The sequence below is a fragment of the Astatotilapia calliptera genome, chromosome 14 (genome assembly GCF_900246225.1).
Source record: "Astatotilapia calliptera chromosome 14, fAstCal1.2, whole genome shotgun sequence".
In the NCBI taxonomy this organism is placed as follows: domain Eukaryota; kingdom Metazoa; phylum Chordata; class Actinopteri; order Cichliformes; family Cichlidae; genus Astatotilapia; species Astatotilapia calliptera.
In genome coordinates, this window is record NC_039315.1 from 22,433,306 (window position 1) to 22,450,666 (window position 17,361).

At 37.8% G+C, this 17,361-nt stretch overlaps 2 protein-coding genes across 2 annotated transcripts; both read left to right on the forward strand.

Annotated features, from left to right (window-relative positions):
- Window positions 1-4,427: 4,427 nt before the first annotated feature.
- Window positions 4,428-10,198, forward strand: mmp20b (matrix metallopeptidase 20b (enamelysin)). The gene is made up of 10 exons (XM_026192238.1): window positions 4,428-4,562; window positions 5,340-5,578; window positions 6,412-6,560; window positions 6,850-6,975; window positions 7,071-7,229; window positions 7,331-7,493; window positions 7,640-7,773; window positions 8,744-8,900; window positions 9,461-9,564; window positions 10,058-10,198. The coding sequence occupies exons 1-10, from the start codon at window positions 4,428-4,430 to the stop codon at window positions 10,156-10,158; spliced, it is 1,467 nt and encodes a 488-aa protein (XP_026048023.1). The 3' UTR covers window positions 10,159-10,198.
- A 488-nt stretch (window positions 10,199-10,686) lies between these two features.
- On the forward strand, window positions 10,687-15,175 carry mmp20a (matrix metallopeptidase 20a (enamelysin)). The gene is made up of 10 exons (XM_026192236.1): window positions 10,687-10,828; window positions 11,411-11,661; window positions 12,391-12,539; window positions 12,624-12,749; window positions 12,897-13,058; window positions 13,179-13,296; window positions 13,378-13,520; window positions 13,730-13,886; window positions 14,298-14,401; window positions 14,863-15,175. The coding sequence occupies exons 1-10, from the start codon at window positions 10,718-10,720 to the stop codon at window positions 14,961-14,963; spliced, it is 1,422 nt and encodes a 473-aa protein (XP_026048021.1). The 5' UTR covers window positions 10,687-10,717; the 3' UTR covers window positions 14,964-15,175.
- Window positions 15,176-17,361: the final 2,186 nt, after the last annotated feature.

Below are 17,361 nucleotides of genomic sequence, written 5' to 3' on the forward strand. Positions count from 1 at the left end.
CAGTCACAAAACCCTGTGATGCGCTCTATCTGACACGTGTGTTTAATGTTCTGCAGGTGAACAAGAAGTACTTATAAAATAGTTTTTTTTAGCTTTACATGTGTTCAAAGTGAGTACGCAGTCGTGAGTACTCAATAGCAGAAATCGTTGCACACATGCGTAGATGTTAGTTTATAGTTGTGCATCATGTCACACTTATTTGTAACCCTTTGAGACAAAATTAAACGTAGGCTGGCGTGAGAGGCTGCATCCTGTGGAAATGGAAATCAAGCAAAAAATAATTTGTGTGGCAGGAAAGTTTATGTAAACATATAAACACATAAAATGATACAAGGAAAAACACCCCACCCATACATATATGTGTTTTTATATCCTTGTGGGGACATCTTGGGCTACGTTCACACTGCAGGTCTTAATGCTCAATTCCGATTTTTTGATCAAATCCGATTTTTTTGTCTGCTTGTTCACACTACAAATAAAATGTGACAGCAAACGTGCTCCTGTGTGAACCCTCAAAGCGGCCCGCATGCGCAAAAGAAGACGTCACACACAACACGCTCTGTTCAGACCCAGACCAAACAGTATTGTTTGACTGATGGCCGTTAATATAAAGACTTGTTTCGGACTTTACGTTCCCCAATTTTTCTTTAAGTTATTTACATATGGCCTAATAATGATCCTTATTGCAGTTTTAGAGAGGAGCGGTGCTTCAAAGGATAGATGCAGATTTACTGTCAGAATCTGCAGATTATACAGTATAAATAAAATGTTTGCGCTTCCCAACAGCTCACTAACATCTACACGGGAGGGACAGGAAGCGTTCACGATGTCTTTTCGGGCGCTTCTCTGGCGCTGATAATTGGCGTCTGTTTTGTGTCAGTGACGTAAAACACGGATTTAATGCGACATCACCATTCACACAGCAGTCGCTTTCTGAAACATCAGATATGTATCGGATTCAGTACCACATACGAAAGTGACCCAGATCGGATTTGTAAATATCGGATTTGTGCCGTTCACACTGTCATACCATGATTGGATATGGGTCGCATAGGGTCAAAAAAGTCGGATTTGATGCGCTTTCGTGCAGTGCACGTAGCCTTATTGACACAATGCTTAGCTTACCCTAACCATCAAAAATGAATGCCTAACCCTGACCCTAAACCACATTTCAAGTCTCAAAGATGCCTTCAAACTCATCACAATGACGGTAATACCCGTCCACACACACACACACACACACACACACACACACACACACACACACACACACACACACACACACACACACACACACACACACACACACACACACACACCAAGCAACAAAACAAACTAAGTGAGAAGTGACAGACCCAATTCTGTCCTAAGGATATCCGGGTAGCTCATATATGACTCATGCATCTGGCTGTGTTAATCACCATTAAATAAATTAAATTAAATTAAATTAAATTGTTAGTCATCGTTGTTACTTTAGCACTTTGATTACCTACAGATTATATTCAGACAGTGAAATCTATAAATATATGACAGCCCACTGAAATGTGTTCAGTGAATTGTTGGAGTGGAAATGAAAAAAAAAAAGTACCTCAAACATGAAGTACGAAGGTGGCTAAATATAACAATAACCCTTTTGTGTTAACTGTCAAGTCATTCTTGTTTACACATACTCTCGAACAACAACAGAAGAGTCCAAACCAAAGATCTTTCTAGATAAAGGCGTTTACGTTCCGGATCAGCAAAGATAACCCTGATATGAGACGAGAACAGACGGATGGATAAATAAATAAAAGTAAAATAAATTAAAATAAAGACTGTTTTAAAGTGTGTGCAAAACTGGGAAAAGTGTGATTTGTTTTGCTAATGCAGTTAACTGCAGAAGTGTCAGTCATTTAGCTGCCATGAACATGTATTCATATTAATGATGACACTTCATAAATCATGGTGCTCTGCTCAACCTGAACTCTGTGACTGACTGAAAACATGGATGAATGTACTGCGGGACACCACAGGGTGGCAGCAGAAACTATAATCAGGAGCTTGAACGCTTTGTTTGTTAAAATTTGAAGTCATCTGATCTTTCTACAATGTTATCTTCGTTGAAAACAGACATTTATTGACAACATTTGCTATCTTCATCTCTCTCATCTCATCTGACATCTTATGTGTGGAAGGATGCAGCGCATTCTATTACATTGTTATACCACCACTAGGGGGAGCCAAAGTAGGAGCTCTATCCCTCCAATTTTACATTGACTGACTTCAAAGGGGCAGTTTGTTGCAGTGTGGTCTCAATTCTGTATTTTCTCATTTTTAAAACTGAAACACTGAAGCCTTTTTCTTGGAAAAAAATCATAATAAATACGGACATGATTCAGTTACAATAACAATTTTAATCATTCTTTTGAAGTTTGTGATTGACAAGCAACACAATAAATATTTTCCTTTAAATTATGGTAAAAATATTATTTGGAATTCATTTGGTCATTGAAGTTTTGTATTGATAATCTCTGATACTGTAACAACCCTTGTTATTGACAGTGCCTTGCTGTAAACTCATCTGTCAGGTGTTCAAAGTTTTGTAACTTTCAGGTTTATACTTTTTAACTCAGTTTTCAGGTTTTGTCACATCTGGCTGTGTAGCAAGCAGGATGTGGACCCAAACATCTAAAGAAAATCAGCTTCAATGCTGAACTCAATGCAAAATAACAAGACAGAGGGGAAATAAAATTAAATTCTTTTTTTTTAAAAGTAAAACATGTCACCAAATACAAAGCAGTAATTAAGTAAACAAAAACAACAGACTACCATACAAACTTAACACAATGGGGAGACTTGACAGTAACAGGAGGCTAAATAGAATAAACAATAAAATACTAATAGCAAAACATGCTCTAACTGAAACAAGAAATTAAGGCTCAAGACATTAAGGTGATATTAAATACAATAATAAATTAAATTGAAACCTCTGGGTCCAAAACCCAGGATCAGGTTTATTTAAATACCACCAAATCACATCAAGTCACCTCAAGGTAAAAACCCTGCTGTATCCTTGAGAGCAAGCACTTTGTGAGAGTGGGAAGGAAAAACTGCCTTTTAACAGGAAGAAAACTCAGCAGAACCCCTCTCAGGGATCTGAAGCGACCATTTGGGGGTAGAGGGGAAGGAGAAGATAATTCTTAAACCCGTAACAAACTGGATTGATCCTACTTGTGATCCCAATCAGCTTGTAACCTTGCAGCTGCTGCCTGTGACCTCTTTCATCATGGCTGCTTTAAAATGATGTTAGTGCCTCCTCTTTTCTGCTTGGAACACAAAATCTTCCTTTCTTTTAGATTCCAGTTTATCTCACTGGTTGGGATTGGGGTTAGGTGTGCATATTGATGACGTGCAGCAGCCTGATTTTGAATTCAATTTGGGGCTCTTTGCTGTGTGTCTCCTCCTCCTCTCTTTCTTGTCTACTCTTGACTGTTGAACTGTCAAATATAGACAGAAAAGCCCCAAAATAAATGTTTTACAACAAAAATCTTCCTTTCTTTCCACAAAACAGTGTAGGCTACGCTGTAAAGGTCTGCTGAAGTTGGCCCCATAACGCTCCACAATGACCAGTCAACCTTAATTGTAGCCTGAAAGTACCACAGCACCACCATTGCCAGTTTAAGCACCCCGGGTGATGCCCAATGAGGCTTTAATCCCCTCCCTCTCAATTTAGGCTCCTGTTCTGTGAACTCTCTCATTCAGAGTTGTGACATGCATTTGCTAAAATGGGGACGAGAGCTGGCCTCGATGGGGTTATTTTAGGAGACCTAAAACGCGTGGGACGTGTTGCATCAGTCTGGAAGGAGTTTAAGCTGAGATTCCTCCACAGAAGCTCCATCACTATTACTCTATCACTGCTTAGTTATTAATGCTGTAAATTAAAAATAAACATGTTTGCGCCATGCCCATTCATAGCGATGGCAATGAGCACATAGTGAGGAATGTTTTACTCTATGTTGCCTCATGTTGTAGTTTCACCACTGATTCAGGATTATCTGTGAACCAGCGTGTTGCAAGTGAAAAACTCCGACTGCGCCGTGTCTCGCTCTGGTTTCACATATCTGCTGAATTGAAACAAGATTTTGAAATTGGAACTGTGCACTGCTCTTTATTTGATTTAAACCATCATTGGTGCAAACATGTCATGTGACAAAAATGTTCAAATGTCATTTTTTCTTTTTTTTTCTTCTTCTTCTTCTTCTTTTTTTTTGTCCTTGGCCCTTTCCAAACTCCTCCCTAATTTTGTAGTGCTGTCAGAGGCTTCCCTGGGATTTGCATGTGGTATGAGTCACAATGACCATTTAAAAGGCTTTCTCATTAACCAGAACTTCCATCTCCACATGCTTAAACTAGGCCACTGCAATTCACTGCAGCGTTAATTCTGTGAAATGCATGTCATGCTGCTCTCCTGCTGTGTTCTGGTCTTGCTTGTGCCCGGTCCAGGTTTTACGGCACCCACATTTACACCGAAGGAAGAAAGCACTCCTACACCAGAACCACAGGCTGACTTGAAGCTGGCCACAGTAAGTGTATAATTGCACGAGCTCCTTTTACAAATGTTTTCAGAGTGGACTGCATGTGAATTGATGTCTTGTACGATGCAAAGTCATGCTAAATTGTCAGTGATTTTACTGCAGGGTTAAAGAATTTGGAAGGATGCATTATTTCCTGTGCGTATTTTAAGATATTTCCTTTTATTACATTTGTTTTTATGTGGGTGGAGGGTGGAGGTACACAACTGCACTGCCCTCTCAGCCCTTGATGCTGTTATATTATATCCTTTAAAAGATTTGCTTGGCATTCCCATTTTCACATTCTTCTTCCCAATTTAATTCCTTACATCTATTTTTTTTTGTCTTTTCCTTTGAAGCAAGTTGCTTGTCTTTGTTCCATCTTGTGCCGACTTTTTATGCAAGTGTAATTGATAGTTGATGCTGAAAATAAGGGCATTTATGTTGAAGCCATGATAGCTCAGTCAGACGTTTTATAGCAGTTCATAATCTGTAATGCATGTTGTGATACAAGAATAAAGTTTTGCAGTAACTAGGTTAAAATTAAGAATCCAAAATTCTGACTTTAGCTAATTAAATTACTCCACTATTCAGTCAGTTTACGCCAACCACATTTTTCTTAATGATTAATTATTGGAATTAATAAACATTTGATTTATATATTTCTGTTGCATTTTATTTAAAATGATTGCTTTCTGTTTATTAAAGGTGCAGAATTGTTTTTTTGTTGTTGAGTGAATCAAACCCTCTTTTGTGCAAAATGCTATCTGATCTTAAATCTACTTTAAGGACTATCTCCAGCACTATTACCACCTACAAAATGATCCTCTGGGGCGCATGAAACGAAGCGGCCTCTCTTTTACCTCCAAGGTGAAAGACATGCAAATTTTCTTTGGGCTGAATGTGTCGGGAAGACTGGACTCGGATACCCTGGAGGTGATGAGGAGTCCTCGATGTGGCGTTCCAGACGTGGAGGAGTACAGCCACGCCCAGACGACGCGCTGGAATAAGAATGTCATCACCTACAGGTATTTACTGTGGTCTTCACTGATGCTTAATGATCATGGGTAATGAAAACTATCTGGAAATGAATGTTATATAGTGGGCATGTCTAACCTTGAATGAACTCAGGGGGGAAATAAAAAAACAAACTGTCTGGCTGTCTTCACCAAACCTCAGAAATATGTGAGGATCATTTTAAGAAGACAATAAACCCTTTGGCAGAAATGGAGAATAGCCACTGTCACAAATCCTTATGGCTTTTGGTTTGGGACTTCTGGCTTTGAGGGTCACTGTGGGCTTGTTAGAGTGCCAAGCTGACCATACATGCTTTAACTTATGTAACACTGTCTGAGACATCCTTATACATTCCTGTGCAGATTCATTTTGAGGCATGCCTGCTGGATTACATACTGAGTAAATGTATAATTAAAGAGTAACAAAGAAAGACAATTGTTTTTGTTGTTATTAAAAAAGAGACTTTATTCAAGTTAGTGTAATGTTTTGGTATCACGGAAATTTTTATTTCACAAAACCTTGCAGGAATAACCTAACCGTGGCACAGCTCCAGATCTCTCTCTTTAAAACAGTGAGACAGGGCATTGGCTTTAGTGGATGACTGCACACCCTGAGTGCCCTTCTCTTGACTCTTTAACAGGAAGTTTACACAATAACTACATGATGTATGAAACTTGGTGAGGAGTTGGATGGAGAAAAAGGGAGACCATTCATTTTTGCTGCAGATCTGGATCACATTCAAAAGTTATGAAATAGAGAATTGGCCTAGAAAGATGGTGCTCTCTACAATACATTTGTATTGCGTGTGCAGTTTGATATTAATCAGCGTGTGTTGCTCTTGTAGCATTGGCAGATACACCAGAGATTTGCCTCGCAGCACTGTGGACTCTTTGATAGAGTCAGCTTTCAGCGTCTGGGCCAGAGCCAGCAGTCTGACGTTTGTCAGGTCAAACACTCGCAATGCTGACATCATGGTGGAGTTTGCGAGCTATGGTGGGTTTGTATTTTGTTCTACACGGTACAGTCATGGAATATAACAGAAAGAAAAGAAATTCTCAGCAGCTCTCAGCCTATTATCTTATGCAAATATAACAGAGCAGCAATTGTACACATAGGAAACTGCAGTAGTAATTTCATTGTTAACCAAGGTAGCGTCATCATGCACTGGCTGCTAAACTCAACTGACTCATTCAAATGAGGTGAAGAGAAGCCTATAATTTTCTTTTGGCATGAAAGAAAATGGTTTTCTCTTTGGTTTCTGTTTCGTGTTTGTATCATTTAGCACACGGTGACTTGTTTCCATTTGACGGGCCTGGAAGGACACTGGCTCATGCTTTCGGTCCGGGGTCAGGAATCGGCGGGGACACACACTTTGATGATGCTGAGCGCTGGACAGCAGGAGAAACAGGTGCTGAACCAACCAAACTAGAAATAAAATTGGAAAAAAGAACGCTGGAAATCAATCACATCTTTACGAACACACTTCTCTTTTTGCTGTTTCAGGTTTCAATCTGTTTGTAGTGGCAGCTCACGAGTTTGGCCATGCTTTGGGTCTGAAGCATTCCAGAAACCGAGAGTCACTGATGTTTCCAAACTACAAACCCTTCCGTTCAGCAAACCTGTTATCCAGTGAAGATGTAGCCAGCATCAAAGCACTTTACAGTAAACACTTTGGATGTATTCCTGAGTAATCCTCAAATTCAAATGCAGTTTTTGTGTGAAATAATTTTCCCAATTAACATATCTATATTTGCCTGTGTTAGGTCCTATCAGAGGTCATCTAAATAATCTTCTGACAAACTTTCATCGTAACAACTGGTTGTCTAGCGTACTATTCCCTCGACTCATGCGGGACAAATGTGCAGCAGACTTGACCTTTGATGCAGTTTCCACTCTCGGGGATTCCACCTTCTTCTTTAGAGAAAGGCATGTTGATGACTAATTTGCTTGAAGCTGTCCGTACCCTTTAGTCAAATCATCACAGCACCATTAGAAGATTTAAAAATACTATTTAAAACATGAAACATTGTATTTTTTAAAATAAATTAACTAACAATATTTCCTCATGCCAGGTATCTCTGGATTAAGCATAATCATGAGGATGACATCAAGGAGGGTCCCATCTCAAACTTTATGCCCAAGATTGAAACCAGCATTGATGCTGCCTTCTGGGTACCTCGCAGATCCACTGCTTACCTTATTCATGGTAACCACACAGTGTCACAGTTTTCAATAAATCTTGGGCTCTGTTGTGCCCTACCCCATAATTCTATGTAGTGCTCCCAAATAGCTTTCCTACTGCAGAAACCTTAGAATTGATAGTAATAACTATACACCTTTATATGCTCCTTCCTATGTGGAGTCCCTCAAGGTTCAATCCTTGAGCCACTTCTGAATTCATTATATATGTTACCTCTGGCTCCTACCATTGCTTTCCTGAGTGCAAATCTGTAAATCTCTGTTAAGCCTAACATGCTTGCTAAACTTCGATTGCTTTTATGGGAATTTCTGAATACATTTCAGAAATTTGAATAATTACCTAAAAAGCCCTACATTGCAGCTCCTGCTTATGCAGCAGAGACCTTATCTGATCTGGGCATTTTGACATTCTTACTTTAAATCCAGAAGTGACCACACTTTTGAGGTTGTAGTGCCTTTTCAGTTTGACTGAATCTGTGGTTTTCTTAAACTGTTAGAAACTCGTTTTTCTAGATTAGTGTTTCCATAACCTTTCTCACAGTCTGTGCATGTATGAACAAATGTAAGAATGTAAGCTTGACTGTGTGCTTGGATGGTGGGATATGTGCACTTTCTTTATGTATGATTTTGTGCACAAAGTACTTTTTAAATGTGATTTAAAGTTATTATTATTATTATTATTATTATTATTAATAATAATAATAATAATAATAATAATGATGATGATGATGATAATAATAATAATAATAATAATAATAATAATAATAATATTGTTATGCACACTTAAACTGTGTTATAATAACATTTAAAAAAGCAAAAGCCACGAAAAAATTCTGATGATTGAATCATTTTGACAATAATTTTATTATTGTCAAACAAAAAAAGTTCAGGTTTTTATTTGCATCTTTATGTGTAAAGCATATGTATATTAATAAACAAATAATGCATATTTATAAGGATACTCTTTTCTTGGACAGACTCCATGTTCTGGACAGTGAAAGGCTCTCTTGTGAAGGGAAAGCCCAGAGCACTAAGTCACTTTGGGTTTCCAGTCTGGGTTCAGGATGTAGATGCAGCAGTGCACATCGCCAAAACAGGACGAACTCTCTTCTTTATGCATGATATTTACTGGAGGTAAGACAATAAATGGATGGCATGTATCTGATAAAGATCAAGTAAATGTTTCCCCCAGTGCAATTAAAACTTTTATTTGCAGGCAGGTTCACACATTAGGGCATTTTACTTTGCTGAGCTTGATTATTTGATGTGATTTAACTCAACTGCTTTTGCTCCACAGGATTATATTATCATGCCTTGGGCCATTTCTTTGTTTTTCTTTTATGAGTTCGGGGAAGAAGAGACTTGATGAATGCATGTATGCGGGAACAGCAAATTGAATTAAATCAAATTATACTCTTCTTCTCCTATTTTAGCCACAGTAAAGTGTTGTTTAAAGACTGTGTGGTATTAATGGAGGTATAATGCCATAGCAGGGACAAATGACAAAGCAGATGTCAATATGGACTTTTAAAAAGTTGGGCTCAGATATGACTAAAGGATTCCCTCTGTCATTTGGACCTCACGGAGAGAGAGGAAAAGGTTCACTGTACACAAGTTACATGTTTAGTCCAATCTTTGAACGACAAACAGATGATTGTGAGTCATGAGTTCTAACAGGGTTACATTACTTGCAGTTACAACGAAAACCGAAAGGTTATGGATTTTGGTTACCCAAGGTTCATCAGCGAGGGCTTTCCTGGACTCAACAGCACAATAAATGCAGCTCTTCATAAAGATGGTGAGGAAAATATTACACCCTACCAAGTGCATGCTTTTTGTTTGATTAAATCTTTCTTTATGCAGTAACTACTTAACATACATATCAACAGTACTCAAACTAGGTGATAATCCTGTCTGATTGTTTAGGATGTAGGTTTGGCTGTGTTTTAATGGCTTTTGCAAGTTTCATTATCATTGGTAGCAAAGGAATGCTCATTTAAATTCAATACCAGCTCTGTGGAGTTCAGTCTGAGCAGAGCATGTGGTTCCCCACTTAGATTTAAATGGTATAATTTACCACTTAAAATGCTTGGTATGATATACTAAAATTTTTCTGTATGATATATATGAGACACTCATTGTGTAAATCATTGACATCAACATCAACAAACTGGAGGAAGGAAATCTAGAAAATCTAACATGAAAAAGTAGAAATGCAGTATGTAAATTATTTCATTTGCATATTAAAAATCTTATTTTGTTGTTTTTGTTTTTTTCTTTTCTCATCTTAGGCTTCATCTACTTCTTTGTGGGACCACAAGTCTACAAATACGACTACACGCAGAAACTTGTTGTAGGAGTTGAGAAAGCAAATTCCTGGCTTGGTTGTTAAAGTACTGTCTGAAATCCATGCAACAATGATATTAGCTAAATTAAAGAGGGCAAATGGAAACACATTGTACTTCTCAGTTTTTAGTGGTATTCTATTTATCAGTAGTCATGTCATGTCAAAATAAAGAATTACAATTGAAAACTTGCTATTAGATTTTTGTAGTTTTTCTATGCCAATCATATTTTCTAATCATGCCTTTGCTGATCAGCATATGAAGTTTGTTTGATTTATAGATGTAAAGAAATCCACATGAGGTATAGACGCATATAAACATGAGACAGTGTACATTAAGTTTTTCTCCTACCTGACTGAGCAGGAAAAAATGCAGTTTTCTATGCTATGGAACAAACCGTACATATGATTATCGCCATTATAGACAGAAAAGCCAGACATATGTAGACATTTCATTGTGAGGTTATAACCACAAAACCTCTCGGGGCAAATATACCCAGCTTTAACAGCCATCATGGAGCACTTTGGGGCCATGTGATTGCAAAACAAGCTCAGGAATACTCCCATATAAAAAATGTGAAGCGTGGTTGAAATGTGCATTTAAAACATGGATTTGTTGTGGATACCCGTTTTGGGCTCTCTGATGTTGGTGGAAATCTTGTGGACTCTACCCATTGACAAAGATCAGCAGAGGCTTGAGGATGTGGAGCTGGCTGAGGTTTGTGAATGGATGAAAGGCTTACGAACTTTGTGTAAAAACCATATAAATTAGAATTGTTGTTTCAGTTAGAAATGTTGGAGATAATGTTTGTAGAACCTTTAATGTAAGACTGTGAAGACTGCAATGGCTTCAATTAAAATGGTAGAATTATGAGTGTATTTCGTTTATTTAAACTAGTAGTGCTACAGTTCAGTGTGTGTGTTTTCTTGCTATTAAACATATGATACATTCACAAAATTTCTATTTGAAGCGTCCAGCATTTTTTTTCCTTTCACTTGTTTTGAAGTTTATGTGTAAGCATCTGAAAAAAAACTGAATTGAACCAATATCTGTGATACAGTTTCTTTTCCTTTTTAAACTCGCTTGCTCTCTCTTTTCAGCTGTTACAATAATAAGCAGGAGGGAATCTTCCTCATCTTTGCTAGACTGACATATTTAACATATTTTATTAGGTGTTTAAGGAAGAGAAATAATTAAATATGTTTTAGATTACATGTAAAAAAATTATTAATAAAATCCAGCTTTACATTTTACACACCTCGTCCTAAGCGTCCAGATCTCAACTCTTCATCTCAACAGGATTACCTCAAGAGGTTTTACAGTCTGAATCTGGGAGACCACAGGCCTCCAGTAAGAAGTGTGAGGTCTGCATCCACCATGGAGGAGAAGATCCAAGAAATGCAAAACTTCTTTGGTCTGAAGGAAACAGGAAATATGGACCCTCACACCCTGAATGTGATGAAGGAAGCAAGGTGTGGAGTTCCGGATGTGGACAACTTCGCCTTTTACCCTAATAGGCCTAAATGGAAGAACCACATCATCACATACACGTGAGATTGCATTTTCCATGTTTCCCAGATTTCACAGCAATCTGCCGTTATTTGTGAATGTAGTCAAATGGCGTAAAAGATTAAAAACTCTGAGAGAAAATATTAACAAGTGTAGTGTACAATCTTACAATATTGTACTATTATTTTAAGTTAAGTTTATTAGTTACTTGACTTCCACATTTCGTTTGTTGAAGCATGTATAGAAAGGGAGTTTGAATGAATAGTTCTGTACTGCAAAGACTCATTGGAACATGAAGTTTTCTTATTGGTTATTTTTCATTTTGCTGGGTTTAGACTTCCTTGTTGTGAATGTATGATGTGGTTTACAGCATAATTCCAGCAACTGTGTGGTGTAATAAGAGGTAAAATTGATATGTATGTAATAAGAATGAATAAGAATGTGAATTCTGGATATGAAGGTTTGAATATGCAGATCGAAGGCCCTGAATAGCACGAGGAATCTTCTTTTTATAGATATAAATCTAAAGCAAATAAACTGTTGATGGCAATAGCATGAAATATAGTAGGAACGCTAAATAATGCTATAATAGCAACGATTAACAATATTATACTGTAGAGTTTATATTCCACTTTTGCAATTAGAAAATAATCTCGTAAATTGCTTAAAATTTCTTTTGACCACCAGAGGATATGCTAGTATTTGTAGCAACATATGTTGAAACATGTTGTTCCTGATGCCTCATGTTTTTCTCAATTGCTGGCATGCAGGATTGCCAGATACACTCCAGACATGAAGAAAGAGGATGTGGAAAAGTCTGTTCGTTCAGCCTTGAAGATGTGGAGCGATGCAACCCCGCTGAAGTTCATCAAAATCAACCATCGAAAAGCTGATATTGTCTTCTCTTTTTCTCGCAGAAGTAACTGTGAAAACGTGTCTAAGGACTTTTAATCGTGACTTTTAATTATGATTAATAAAAATCAGATCCTGTGTTTTCCTGTAGCTCATGGAGATTTCTTTCCCTTCGATGGACCTGGGGGCGTGTTGGCTCATGCCTTCATGCCAGGAATGGGGATGGGTGGAGATGTGCACTTTGATGAGGATGAAACATGGACGGCAGGGACTCAAGGTTTGTCAGTCAAAACATGAATGCAGTTTGAAAGCCCAAAGATGACACTAGGCAAAAATTGGGAATTAAATACATATTCTGAGCCAGACAGAAGCATTCCAGCAGTTTGTAATGAAATAATAACAACTATTTGCAACTGTGTTTCAGGTTACAGCCTGTTGAGTGTTGCAGCTCATGAACTTGGCCACTCACTTGGTTTGACTCACTCTAGAGACCCCTCTGCTATCATGTACCCCAATTACAGACATCAGAGCAATGCCAAGTACTCGCTCTCTAACGATGATGTGAGGGGTATCCAAACTCTGTATGGTAAAGAACAAAACATAAAACATTTGAAATATTGAATTCATAAATCGTTAAACACTGAAATAAAATTCTCAGAGCGTATTATATATTATATACAATGTTTTCTATGTGACTATTTCACAGGTAGGCCCAACAAAAAGATGGAAACCCAGGTGGCTTCAAAAAAATGTGACCCAACATTTCCCCAACTTTTTGATGCAGTAACACTGATTGAAAATGAGATTTGTTTCTTTAAAAACAGGTACAATGTATTGCCACTTAAAGGTGCACAACATCTTAAATAACCTCTCAACAGCAACTCACTTTTCTTGTTTCATTGCAGACACATGTGGATGAGAACAACAAGGACAACTTATTGGAATCGTTTAACACAAGGCCACATTACCACATATTTACCGAGCATCAGTTCTCAGATTGATGCCGCTTATGACATCCCAGCCAAAGGCGTGGCGTACATATTCACCGGTACAGTAATGGGCAGCCTGCGAAGCATCACTTAGACGTTGTCAGCATGACAAGGCTTGATTTCCAGTAGCAGAACACGCAAATTACAGCCTTGTGCAACATAAGTGTTGCAGTTCATGCAAGAGGCTCATTGAGTTTGGCAGGGATTGTGGTACGTTGCTGTTTTTCATAGTGTCCCCAAATCCAGTGACATGGCTGTGTTTTTCCAGGTCATAAGTACTGGGTGGTTGAACAGCTTAAGATGAAAAGTCGCGCTGGCTCCATTTACGAGTACGGCTTCTCTTCCAGAGTCAGGCGGGTTGATGCTGCTGTGCATGTCAGCGAATACGGGAAAACAATGTTCTTCGTAGGAGAGTTTTATTACAGGTAACTTTTTAAAGTGCCGCTTTACAGTTAGAATTGTTCTCTGTTCTGATTTATACTTTAACATGATGAAAGTCACAGGACAACCTGACCTGTATATGGCTGATTATAGCTGGAGCTAAACTGACCCCAACCTCATTGTTATTTCTGCCATTAATCGATAAGTTGTTTGGTCTGTAAATATCACACACTAGCTTAAATCACTAAGCTTCTGTCTAGTCTAAATTGAACTACATTCAGTTTACTAAAATATAAGCAAAAAGAAGCAACAAATATAATCAGCATATAATAATCAACGGTTAATTCTGGCATTAAGTAAATGATGTTTTTGCTTTAAATGTCTTTGACATTGCCACACTAAAAAATGTACTAATGTTTTTCATATATTTCAACTTTATATATTTGAATGATCAGGTATGATGAGCACAATAGGAGAATGGACCCTGGCTTCCCCAGACTCATCCGAAACGATTGGTCTGGAGTCCCCAGAAGGGTTGATGCTGCATTTAAGTTACAAGGTAAAAAAATAAAAAGGAAAAAAAGACTCAGGAAGTTCAAAATGTGGACCTTAGCAGCCAGCTGCAAATAGAGTACAACTGAAATAGAAGTTGTAATTTCTTTTTTCATTTTTTTAAAACCGAGTTTAGGTTTAGGTAGTAGACGGGTGGAGTTTACCACACCAAACACACTTTGAAACACCATCTAGTTTCAGGAACGATATAAATTTGACAAGTAGAAATAGAATACTATTCAGAGGCAAACATGGCTGTGCACATGCCAGGCAATCACACTCCACTCACTCACACTTAAAGGATCTACAGGAGCCATGTCTCACGCTCTGTTTTACTTACTGTTTCATTCTCACTTAACATGTGGGTGGATTTTGGCACCAAAGCTCTGTATGCTTTAGAGGGGGGGAAATCATAGTGTGAGCTGAGATACATCCACTCACTGTTTTTGTATGATTTTCTTTTCACAGGTAGCATCTTTCTCCTCTGTGGAACAAAATCCTACCAGTATGACTTCAGACAAAAACAAGTGGTGAATGTAATTCCAGGAAAGTCTTGGCTGGGATGCTGAATTGAAACAGACGTGAGAAAGACAGCGAGAATTCCTCAGTTATAAAATTACAAAAAACCCTCTGAACATGTTAAGCTAAGATAACCATGTAGCGGTATAGTAGTTGTGCTACATTTTTTAAGCATATGTGTACTTGTATGTGAATTATACTAACCCTATCTCTGATTATACTAATCCTGTGTCTCATTCGTTGCTGTTGTACATTGGTAGTAATACTTCTTAATCTGTGCATGAATATACTAAGTACTTATACTGTGAGAGTCAAATGTAAGGTGTACATTTTTGTCAGTACTCTACACGTATTCAAACCCATGTACTCAAATCTTCTTTCAAAATGTACATCCAGTTAAATTACACCTTCAGGAAACCTCTAAAAAGCTTACCAGTGAACTCAGCAGGATGTTTGTTATTAAACTCACCTCAATAAAACAGAATATTTGTGAAGTGCCCCACGACTATCTTTGCAATGCTGGAATCTTACATATTCTTATTAGCAAAAACAATATGCAAATACCCCAAAAAGTGCAGCGGAAAGGCTTTTGTTCTAAATTGCTCTTAAGATTTGTTGCAAATGACAGCCTCTCAATGCACACTAGTGACGCTCACGCTACATTAAACATAATTGTATTAATTAAAACACAAAAATATTGATTGAATGTTCAATATAAAAACACAAAAATGTTGGCAAATGCATTATTTTTTCTTGATAGAGTGGTTTATGCTTTAATTCGATGGTTTTGGAAACATAAGCCTCATTTAATTGGATGCTCCCGCCTGCAGCAGCTTTAGCACACTGTACCTATACCCCCTCCCAAAAAATAGACAAAATAATGAGGAAATTTGGGATAAAACTATTTAAGCGTCTCTCTCAAAATGACAACATCAGCACAAAAACATGATCTAAACAACCTTTTTTAGCAGGAAGATAAAACGGATCATAACAGCTCCTCCCGCTGTGTTATCAGCTCAACTCCTCTTTTTTCTCCACTGTGGTAGCTTTTCCTTTTTTACTGTGCGTTCTTATTGATGTTTTATCAGAACAATATGCACCTCAGACTGTCGCGGCTGCCCTTTTAAGAGGATAATGGATAGCAGAAAGAAAAGAAGATGTCTCTGTTTTTGAATAGTACTGCTGGGCTGTTTATCCCTGTCTCATGGAGTGTTTACTATAGTGCCTGAAGATTATCCTTGAAGGCAAAAACATTAGCAAAGTAATGTGATGTAAAAATGGGTTTTATTTATTATAAAATAAATCTGTCATGATCAGTCTGGCCGGACTCAAACGGAGGACTCGGGAAGGAAAGTTCAGTGAGTTTATTTACAGTGTTGGTGCAGATAGTGCTATATGGTCTTTTTGAAGTGCTCAGTTCGAAAGTCCCAATATGTACAAAATCCAATAGAAGGAAGGTTCTGTGAATCCAGGTCCCCGATCCTCTGAGTCTCCCCAGCAGAAACTCCACCAAGTAACAAACACTGTCTCTGAACTCCGCTGGGCTGTTGTAGGCACAGAAAGAGAGACGGTGGAGAAACACAGGAGGACTGTGACAACATTATAGTAATCATATAAAAAAAATCATCTTCCATTTCTTCCTGTGTAAATTGTCTCAGCTCATTGTTGTGATGTCTTAAATGTGACGCATCACCTTTTTCATCTGACATCTTCACTCATTAATCAATATTTCAGTTACTTAGAATTTTATATTGTACAGAAATATGACGTGGACTGGCAAAACTGACAAAGCCGTTGTAATGATAATACAGTGACTTCAGAGTCACTAAGTAAACTTCTACTTCACATCACTCTTATTGATGTGGCACACTTGAAAACAAACAGGAGCTGCCCAAACTAGAAATGTCCCCACTGAATTTGAAACAGGTAAACAATGTTACAGCAAACATGCAATCGTCTTCAAGGGCGGATGTTAGGAATTCATTTGGGAATGTATCTTTGTTATGGTGTTAGTGGGTTATAAGGGTGTTGATGCCAAATGATCCCCTGGTTTATGGGATTATCTTTGGTGACACACACCCTTTCATAGGACCTGGAGGCTCACACAACTTCTGACAACAGGAGAGGACGCTAAGTTTCAGAATATGTGATACATATAGTATTGTAACAGTCTTGAGTCCCCACTCTTTTCTTTATATTTTGCTAGGGTAAATAGGAAACTGGTACAGTGATTGATTAAAACATATATATTTCACATATTTTATTCTTAACAAAAAAGAAAAAAAAGCACAATTTCATTGTACGTGTACAATGAGAATAAAGGGCTATTCTATTTATTCTATTCTATAAGGCAAAAACAGGATGTACAATTCTACAATTTCTACAGTTTCTCTGCCCTCTTTAGGTATGACAACATGCAACTAGCAGGACTGATATGAGTTGCATATA